At 37.1% G+C, this 9,565-nt stretch overlaps 2 protein-coding genes across 5 annotated transcripts in view; one reads left to right on the forward strand and one right to left on the reverse strand.

Moving 5' to 3' along the window:
- hsf5 (heat shock transcription factor family member 5) overlaps positions 1 to 8,657 on the reverse strand; it is a 15,272-nt gene extending 6,615 nt beyond the window's left edge. The window contains exons 1-2 of the mRNA XM_082171281.1: positions 8,573 to 8,657; positions 4,484 to 4,985 (exon numbers count right to left, since the gene is read on the reverse strand). Of these exons, the coding sequence (XP_082027407.1) occupies positions 4,484 to 4,952 (469 nt within the window). The 5' untranslated portion in view covers positions 4,953 to 4,985; positions 8,573 to 8,657. The remainder of the gene's footprint in view (positions 1 to 4,483; positions 4,986 to 8,572) is intronic.
- Positions 5,928 to 8,936, forward strand: supt4h1 (SPT4 homolog, DSIF elongation factor subunit). Of its 4 annotated transcripts, none has more exons than XR_014206356.1 (6): positions 5,928 to 6,142; positions 6,480 to 6,586; positions 6,840 to 6,895; positions 8,397 to 8,450; positions 8,597 to 8,728; positions 8,763 to 8,936. XR_014206356.1 is itself a non-coding variant. In XM_082171331.1 (6 exons), the coding sequence occupies exons 1-5, from the start codon at positions 6,074 to 6,076 to the stop codon at positions 8,662 to 8,664; spliced, it is 354 nt and encodes a 117-aa protein (XP_082027457.1). In that variant the 5' UTR covers positions 5,928 to 6,073; the 3' UTR covers positions 8,665 to 8,710; positions 8,763 to 8,936. The 4 variants fall into 4 exon arrangements, 3 of the variants coding, with proteins under 3 accessions (XP_082027457.1, XP_082027458.1, XP_082027456.1); XM_082171331.1 differs by having other exon boundaries at positions 8,597 to 8,710; XM_082171332.1 differs by having other exon boundaries at positions 8,597 to 8,693; positions 8,742 to 8,936.
- Positions 8,937 to 9,565: the final 629 nt, after the last annotated feature.

The following is a 9,565-nucleotide window of genomic DNA, read 5'->3' on the forward strand; positions in this document are numbered from 1 at the left end:
TTTCTATCTTTTGATGTAGTGTGTCAATAGGAAATATCAGTTTACATTTCCAAACATTCTTTTTGCCATTAATTGTAATAATCCAGTGAGATTTGTGTATGCACAAGGAGTCTGACAGCAGCCGGTATGATCTGATCTCACCATCATCGAGTCCGTCTGTGATTACATGAAGAAACAGAAGAAACTGAGACAGACTAAATCCAGAAGAACTGCGGGAACGTCTCCGAGACGCTTGAAGAAACCTTCCTGCAAAGCTACCTGCAAAGCTACAGGACTGTGAAGAGCACTGGCACTCGTGTTAAAATGCTGTAAAGTGAGAATGCTTTCAAAAATAAAATCACAAATTTAATTTATTTATGATTTAACTTCTATTAACTAATTCAAATCAATATATGGTGTAACAACCCTTTGCGTTTAAAACGGCTTTTGTCCAGTTACACTAATTAACATGCCTAAGACTTTTGCACAGTACTGTACATTATATATATATATATATTTCATCTTGCATATAAATATAAATATAATTAAAGCTGCAAGCAGCATTTATCGGGGTTCAAGCAGTTAAGGCCTTTAAGGCCTTTAAGCACACAAGCATCAAAAGACATTAAGTTTTATTTAGCAAGCATTTAACAACTGCCATCATAGATGAAAAAGTCAATTTACAGCCAATACAGGCAGTTTACCATAGGAAATATATGGTTTTAAAGCGTTTTTACAGTTACAGCACCTTTTTGCCTGAGTCTTCTTATAGTCTTGCCTGATCTCCACCACTTTTATTAGTAGTACTCAAAGTGTGCCCATATATACAGTATGTGTCAGATTTGTTGTAAATATGTAATTTTGATAAGGAGTTTAGACAATTATTTTCAGTGGCGTAACGAGCCAACACCGGGCCCTTAAGTAGGATTATCAAGGCGGGCCCCTTGATGACGCAATTGATGACATTGATGACGCAATGTCCGCGAGTAGGCTACCATGAATAGGGCAGGATATGATCATACACAGCATATAAGAGATGAGATGACTAACAAAATCAGGAGTAGCCTACGCTCACCAAAAAAAAAAAAAAAAAAAAAAAAAAAAACAGCGCACCATAACACATTGTTAGGCCTAGGTCCAAATACATAAAAAAGATGCTCTCTTACATTTTCCGAGCTTTCCTTTGTGCAACTGCAAAGTTGTCGATTAGATCAAGATTGTGCGCACAGGCATTCTCAATTGACCCTTCGCAGGGAGTTTGATTGACAGGTGATCTGACTAATCATAATCCGCCATTTTGCCCAACAAAGCAGTCAGGAGAGTTAGTAGATTAACATTGGAGGATTTAAATTTGAAAAACAAAGTGTACTGACATCTTAGCACTTTAAAACAACATTCCTTTTATGTTCATTCATGTTTATTTTAATGCTATAAATTAACTAGAAGGAAGAGATGATCGGTTCACGAGCAGCTTTAACTGAGCCTCGAGTCTACAGCGATCTGTCAGACACATTAAAGAGTCACAAAACGGTATTTATTGTTTAAATGTCTCTAAAAAATGACTACATTTGAAAGGTGAGACTTTCACACACACACACACACACACTCTGATCTGCAATGTATTTTTCACTGCGTGAGAACTTGGTGTGGTGTGAGAGTGGCATCGCTTGTCAGACATAGCAACAGTAACTAAAGTGGGCGGGTCTTTGCGAACGGTCATTGACAGTATAGACGGGGATTCGCCAGTCCCAATTCAAAACAAATTTCATCACAATCCATCATTGTTCGTTTCAAACATGTGAGAGCATCAAAATGATCCATGGGTGAAATTGATTGGATTTAATTAATTTTTTTGTTAGTACCTATCATAATTTTAACATTTTGGCGTTATTGTTTAGCTATTTACCTATGTCTTCAAATTTCCTTTGTTTTTTTGTTGTTGTCTCGATCGGATTAACGGCTTTGAAGATAACAACAATTTTTTAAAGCTCTAAATGACACTTACAAAAGCCATAAGGCGAAACCTGGCATGTTTGGTATTGTTGGAATCGGCAAGGATTCAGGAGTCTTAGGAGGTCACTCCTGTGAAAAAAACACGGGCTTGAAACTTCTAAGGCTCCTTCAAGGCATTGTGCCAATGACGTATACTGAGTTTTTTGAGATACACCAATGTTCTCATAGACTATCATGGCACCCTGGACAAAGACACTGCGTGCCAATTTTCAGTAGACTAACGGTTGGGTTGGCTTATAGCTATTTTCATGATTTTCTCACTGTTATAGCGCCACCAAATGGCCAATTGTCATGATTTTTTTCATGTTAACTCAGATTGAGCTTATGAACATGTGTCCCAAGTTTAGCGAAAATATCTCTTTCCGCTCACAAGTTATAACCATTTTATAGCGCCACCAAGTGGCCAATTGCCGTGATTTTTTTTTTCACGTGACCTCAGAATGAGCTCATGAACATGTGTCCCAAGTTTTGCGAAAATATCTCTTTCTGTTTACAAGTTATAACTGTTTTATAGTGCCACCTAGTGGCCAATTGTTGCGATTTTTTTCAAGTGATCTCAGATTGAGCTCAGGAAGATGTACCCCAAGTTTAGCAAAAAAATCTCTCTCCGTTCACAATTTATAAACGTTTTAGTAAAAGTGGCCCTGGTGCCATCAAATATTTTGGTTCCCCTTATCGACCGTTAATTGAAATTTTGAATTTTTTGGATGATTATTGATTGTCAGACTCCAGAGAATATTCTTGCAGTGGTTTGGTTCCGATCGGGCCAAAAACCTAGGAGAAGTTCGCTAAAATAGTTTTTTCAAAAAAATGCAATTTACTCGAAATTGGCGCCAAAGGGCGAGCAAATCGGAGATAGCCATTTTGTCCGCCTTGAGCCACGGATTCCAACGATATAAGACACTTGATCCTGGGACAAACGGTCTAAGAGTTATGAGCAATTTTGAACTTTTGGTTGCTGTAGCGCCACCTATGGGCCAATCGGTGTCATACTCTGATAGGTTGTCCCCAAATTGAGGCCTACCATCTGGCCAGGTTTCACGTCTCTAGGCCTTACGGTTTGTCCTGCACGATGCGTTTTACGAATCCTTACAATTACAATAGGGTTTCAGCATTTCATGCTTGAACCCCTAATAAGAATGAAGGCTTTTTGCCAGTTATAGCGCCACCTATGGTCCGATCTCCATGAAACTCTGCATGCTTCCTCACCATGTTCTGACACATATGCTCATCAATTTTTGTGAAGTTCTGAGTTTTCCTTTGGGATTTATAGGCTTTTGAGTGTATTTTGCCACGCCCCCTTTTCTAAATGACCCTGTTACAGCCACCCAAATGCCAAAGTTCAACTTTTTTTCGATAATTATTGATCTTCTAGAGAGTCCAGAGAATTGTCCTAGACTGGTTTGGTTCCGATCGGGCGAAAAACCAGGAACTAGTTCGCGAAAGTAGGTTTTGGACAAAATTCGACATAGCAGAACATTTTCCCTGCCTACATCCAAATCGGAGATAGCCATTTTGTCCGCCTTGAGCCAAGGATTCCAACGATATAGGACACTTGATCCTGGGACAAACGGTCTAAGAGTTATGAGCAATTTTGAACTTTTGGTTGCTGTAGCGCCACCTATGGGCCAATCGGTGTCATACTCTGATAGGTTGTCCCCAAATTGAGGCCTACCATCTGGCCAGGTTTCAAGTCTCTAGGCCTTACGGTTTGTCCTGCACGATGCGTTTTACAAATCCTTACAATTACAATAGGGTTTCAGCATTTCATGCTTGAACCCCTAATAAATATCAATACACATCTGCACCAAATTGTATATTATTCTCAGTTTGGGCCTCAATTTTTTCCTCCATATTCTCACTTTATCATATTATATGTGTCATAAAAGCTTGATGTATCATATATGATACAAATAATTTTTTAACTGCACACAAAAATTTGACTTTAGGACTATTATTTCATATGTCAGACTTTACAGGGTAAAGAATTACACTTCTGTGTGTAGAGTAACTCATCCAGACATGCATGCATATGTGACCCTGGATCAAATGGGTCAATTTTCTGAAATTGAGAAGTGTATACATCGTCTGAAAGCTGGATAAATAAGCTTTCCATTGATTTATGGTTTGTTAGGATAAGACAATATTTGTCTGAGATACAACTATTAGAAAATCTGGAATCTGAGGGTGCAAAAAAAATCGAAACATTGAGAAAATCTCCTTTAAAGTTGTTCATTTATGGTCACGATTGTGCTGCATTCACTCACACAAATACATGTTTGATATATTTACGGTAGGAACTTCATGGAACATGATCTTTACTTAATATCCTAATGATTTTTGGCATTAAAGAAAAATCTATAATTTTGACCCATACAATGTATTGTTGGCTATTGCCACAGATATACCAGTGCGACTCGTGACTGGATCTGTGGTCCAGGGTCACATATTAACTTTAGAAATGGTGGATTAGTATGAGAGTTGAACTGGCCTGTATTCTCCGTGTCTGTAGTGTTTTGCTGAGGCTGGGGATGGACTCGACTCGGGGATGGACAGGTCACCTCCTCTCCGGCCTGGATCTTGGCCCTGTTACTGATGGTCAGCCTCTTCAGATGGACCAGAAGTTCTGCTCGGCCCCGTTTGAAGAAGGGATTGTGGAAGCGGTGCAGGTTTCGGTGTCTGCTTTTGGAGGGCCCGTAGAACAGCTTCCGGAAGCCGTACAGGTTGAGCTGTCGGATGAAGCTGGTGAAGTTGGAGGTCTTGAAGAGTTTAACCTCTTGTTTGACCGGTGACAGGAGCTCGTCCTCGAAACGCTGCTGGTCGACAATCAAACCGTCTCCATTCGGGTTCCAGAAGACGGAGTTGTTCAGGGGATCGTTTGTCAAACACCATAACTTAGCTGGAAAGTTACTGTAGTTAATGTGGACGTTAAGCAGAGACTGATCAAACTCCATATCCATGTTCAACAGAAATCAAATCTCTCATTTCATGACCTGCAGATGATCAACATAAACAGCACTATATAACAACTTTAACACATTATTATGTCATTAGTTCATAATAGATTGAATAAATCATTAGAAATATTGGTAACACTTTACAATGGGGTTACATTGGTTAACGCTAGTTAACTAGCAGTGAAAAATAAAATACTATTCCACAATATTACTTATACATCAAATCAAATCTCATACATAAAATCAAATGTTTTATCTGTTGTTATTATTATTATTTAATGGACCAGAGTTAACATGAACAGTTGTATTTGTATTAATGTTAAGAAAGATTAATAAATACAAACGTATTGCTCATAGTTAACTGATGCTAATTAGTGAGACCTTACTGTAAAGTGTGACCAAAATATTCAATAGATATAAAAGTTGTCATAGTAATAGTACACAACAACACGTGTATATTATCAAAATATATTAACGTCTATAACAATTAATGTCTTTACGTTTCTTTATATATTTACCATCTCTTCCAAGAACCGTTACTGGAACCGTTATGCGCGTTCACATAGAACACATTTAAACCGTATAATGAGGCTCGCGCGACCTCTATAACGTCAGTTAACAGCGACCTCTAACGGCTGTTGTGGTCACTGTAATTTAAATTGTTTCGAAACTAATTTTGTTGAAAACAATATTATAAAAAACTTAAAAACATTAGAGAATTAATTGGCTTTGTGTTTATATTCATTCTGTCATTTTCATTCCAACAATTCTGTGCAACTCTGTGAGACTCTTATTTTGTGTTCTTATTGGAACGTAGCAGCTCATTGGTGGGTCACAAACTACAGATCTAAATCCAACTTCGCGACAGAATTAGAATTTTAAAAATATATATACAACACAATACATGCATAAGAATAATATTCCACGTTAATTACATGAATAAAAATAAATAACAAATATTTCACTTCACGATCACGCGGCGCATATCTGTGACGTCATTAAGCGGCGCCGAATGTGCGGTTGTGGCTAGCAAGCGCTAACAACAAACAATCGTTGTTCCGAGGAATCTATTAAGATTATTTTTTTTTGCTTAATTTCCAGTATATTGCGTTAAAGCAACAGGAATGTCTCTGGAGACTGTCCCGAAAGATCTGCGCCATTTGAGAGCGTGTCTGTTGTGCTCTCTTGTCAAGGTAAAATTAGACATTTATGATAACAGATGGTTTTATCATTGACATAATTTACACATTTAAATGTATAGATAGAGCAGATAAGTACAAGAACAAGATCATTAACATGACCATGGAAGTGTTATTTATTTATTTATTTAACATATAAACATCATTCTGCCTCTTACAGTCATAAAATGTACAGTATGCTGTTAGATACAGTCATAGATAATAACCTTTGTTAATCATAGGTAGCATCACTATTACAGCTAGTAGTTAACAGTGACTGTGGCTAATGATTGTAAGGGAATACTAAGGGAAAAATGTGTGATGAACATCTTCTCATCTTCTCTGGTTTCAGACTATTGATCAGTTTGAGTATGACGGATGTGACAACTGTGAATCATACCTGCAGATGAAGGGCAACCGGGAGATGGTTTATGAATGCACAAGCTCTTCTTTTGATGGGTGAATAGTCTTTTACTCTCCCTAACGTTGGTCTAAACCTGTATGGCTCGCTTGCTTTCTTCCAACGACCATAAATAAATAGAATATGAGGTGATTCACACTTTAAAAGCACCATCAAATAATCAGTCCAGCTTAAGGAGGAGAATCACACTGGTCTGGAGAGTTACGGGTGTGTTAGAGATGAACTTTTGTTTGAAAGGACTCATGTTGGATTTCATTTAAACACTAATGTGTGATGTCTTCTTCATTACAGTGTCATTGCTATGATGAGTCCAGAGGACAGTTGGGTGGCAAAATGGCAACGAATCGGTGAGTATTTCATTTACATTTATTCATTTAGCAGACGCTTTTATCCAAAGTGAGCAGTCAAATCAACAATAGGCATAATTCACCCAAAATTGGAAATGATCCCATAATTTACTCACCATCAAGCCATCATAGGTGTATATGACTTTCTTCTTTCAGCCAAACATAATCAGAGATATATTAAAACATTTCCTAGCACTTCCAAGCTTTATAATGGGACTGAATGGAGCCTGAGATTTTGAAGCCCAAAAAAGTGCATCCATCATCATAAAAGTAATCCATACGACTCCAGGGGGTTAATAAAGGCTTTCTTTGATCACATTAGAGTGAAAACTTTAACTATGTAAGCATTAATACATCATTTAAAGATATTTTTTGTTAGTGCAAGCAGATTAGGGCGAGAAGTTTAACCCTTGTGCTTTGTTGAAAACCCTATAACACTTGTGGTGTTTCATGAAGGCTTATGATCAATCAGTTAAAAAAATAAAAAATCTGCCCTAATTTAAAGAAAACAAGTTTAAACAAATCCCATATTTGCTGATAAAATAGCATAACGAGATTTATAAGCTATTGTTTTGTTGGGTGAACACCACAAGAGTGATTGTGCCATTTTGTACAAAATAAAAGCATTTCAAAACAAATGTCCTGGTTAAACATGTAAGCACACCAGTGTGATAAACAGTGCACATTGTTCTCATAGTTTATGTAAAATTGACAAAATAAAGCACAAATAACACTTTTTTTCAGATACGTAAGCTCAGATAAATGAGGCCTACGATTGATCAGTTCCAAAAAGAAATAGAAAACCTGTCCTAATCAAAGACAACAAGCTGACAATAAGATTGAATCCAATATTTGGTGATGATGCAGCATAATCAGAGATTTATAAGCATTAAAATAATCATAAAAGTAATCCATATGACTCCAGGGGGTTAATAAAGGCCTTCTGAAGCAAAGCATATAACACATCCATATTTATAACTTTATAAACGCATGGCTTCGCTTCAGAAGTTGTTTATTAACCCCGTATGGATCACTTTTATGATGGATGGATGCGCTTTTTTTGGGTTTCAAAAACTCGGACTTTATTCACTGCCATTATATTATTTAATATAACTGATTGTGTTTGACTGAACTGAAAGAAGAAAGTCGTATACACCTAGGATGGCTTTATGGTGAGTAAATTATGGGATAATTTTCTATTTTGGGTGAATTAACCCTTTAATGTTGCAAAGTCTTCAATTATGAAACAAATACAGTTCCAGCTGTAAAGCAGCTCTAATAAACCAACACCACTATCATTATTCAGCTCAATAACAGTGTGAGTGTTGCAAAACTCATCAATTATGAAAAAGAAACTATATGATGATAATTATTATAGTCATTATTATTCAGCTGTTGGTTCGGTTCAATAATGTTCATCAGTTAATATGAGTTCAGTTCAGAAGACACCAGTGTTGTTATTCAGCCTGAATCAGATCAATAATGTCAATGTCTTTCTCAGGTAACTTCAAGCCAGGTGTGTATGCCGTGACAGTAACGGGTCGGTTACCTCCAGGTGAGTGTCAGGTTTTGATCTTATGGATCTCTCATGACTGCAATAAAGGACAGTGTGTGTTTTTTAATCAAAATGTTGGCATGTAAAGAATAATACTTTGAAATGTGTTTGAAATTACTCACGTGAGTGTGATTTTGTTCTGTCAGGTGTGGTCCGAGAGCTGAAGAGCAGAGGCGTCATCTACCGCTCCAGAGACACGGCTGTTAAAACATGAACACTGTTGATGATCACATGTTTATAATGACACACACACACACACACACACACACACACACACACACACACACACACACACACACACACACACACACCCTCAGCTGTTTCAGTGACTGCTGCTCTGCTATTGTCTGTTATTTCATTTATTGTTTTTGTAATTTTCTTTTCTACTTGCATTACATTAGTATTTGGAGTGCATTTGATGATGGACAAATGATTTGATTATTTCCATGTAAAGGATTTAAAAATTAATTAAAGTTTTATAAACAGTATTTTGTGTTTTTAATATATGGCCAGTCTTGTCATTTTAAAAGACAACCACGAGAGGGCGCTGTCACTCTGCAAATGATGGACAGTTTACTATCCCATGAGGCCACGGGAGACAACATGGTGAATGTAGTTCGTCCAGAAGACATTCGTACTATAAAGAACATACTTTTTTAGCAGTCGTGGAGTACAGTAGTCAACATTTGAAGTGAATCAAAAAAGTTCATCAAAGTTGTCCTATGACAAGAACGGGTATTGTTCAAAATTCATGTATAACTTTGATGAAAGGTTTTGATCCACTTGCAATTTCAGACGCAGCTGAGAATTAAAAGCTTAATATTATGGTTAGTGATCTGACCTGCATTAAACATCTAAATCCATTTATGCAATGGACATGATAGCTTTAATGGTCCACCTTGTTTATCAGGAAAGGAGTGCTGTTACTTTTATAAGCGACTGGACTTGGAGGATGATAAAACTCTTCAGTTGGAGGAACCCAGGCCATATTTAGGGGCCGTTTACACAACCCCGCTTTTACCTAAAAATGTTAAACTTTTTATGCTTTTTTTATTTGCATTACTACTATATCATTCTTGATCCAGTATGTAGCTGCTCTAGAAGGCCTACAACAA

The sequence above is a fragment of the Leuciscus leuciscus genome (assembly GCF_965113295.1).
Source record: "Leuciscus leuciscus genome assembly, chromosome: 5".
Lineage (NCBI taxonomy): Eukaryota > Metazoa > Chordata > Actinopteri > Cypriniformes > Leuciscidae > Leuciscus > Leuciscus leuciscus.

Excerpts from the sequence above, each read along its gene's own strand:
- supt4h1 (XM_082171330.1), top strand. The coding sequence starts at position 6,074 with ATGTCTCTGGAGACTGTCCCGAAAGATCTGCGCCATTTGAGAGCGTGT. Across the intron at positions 6,143-6,479 it reads TGTTGTGCTCTCTTGTCAAG|ACTATTGATCAGTTTGAGTA; the intron begins GTAAAATTAGAC and ends CTCTGGTTTCAG. Across the intron at positions 6,896-8,396 it reads GGCAAAATGGCAACGAATCG|GTAACTTCAAGCCAGGTGTG; the intron begins GTGAGTATTTCA and ends TGTCTTTCTCAG.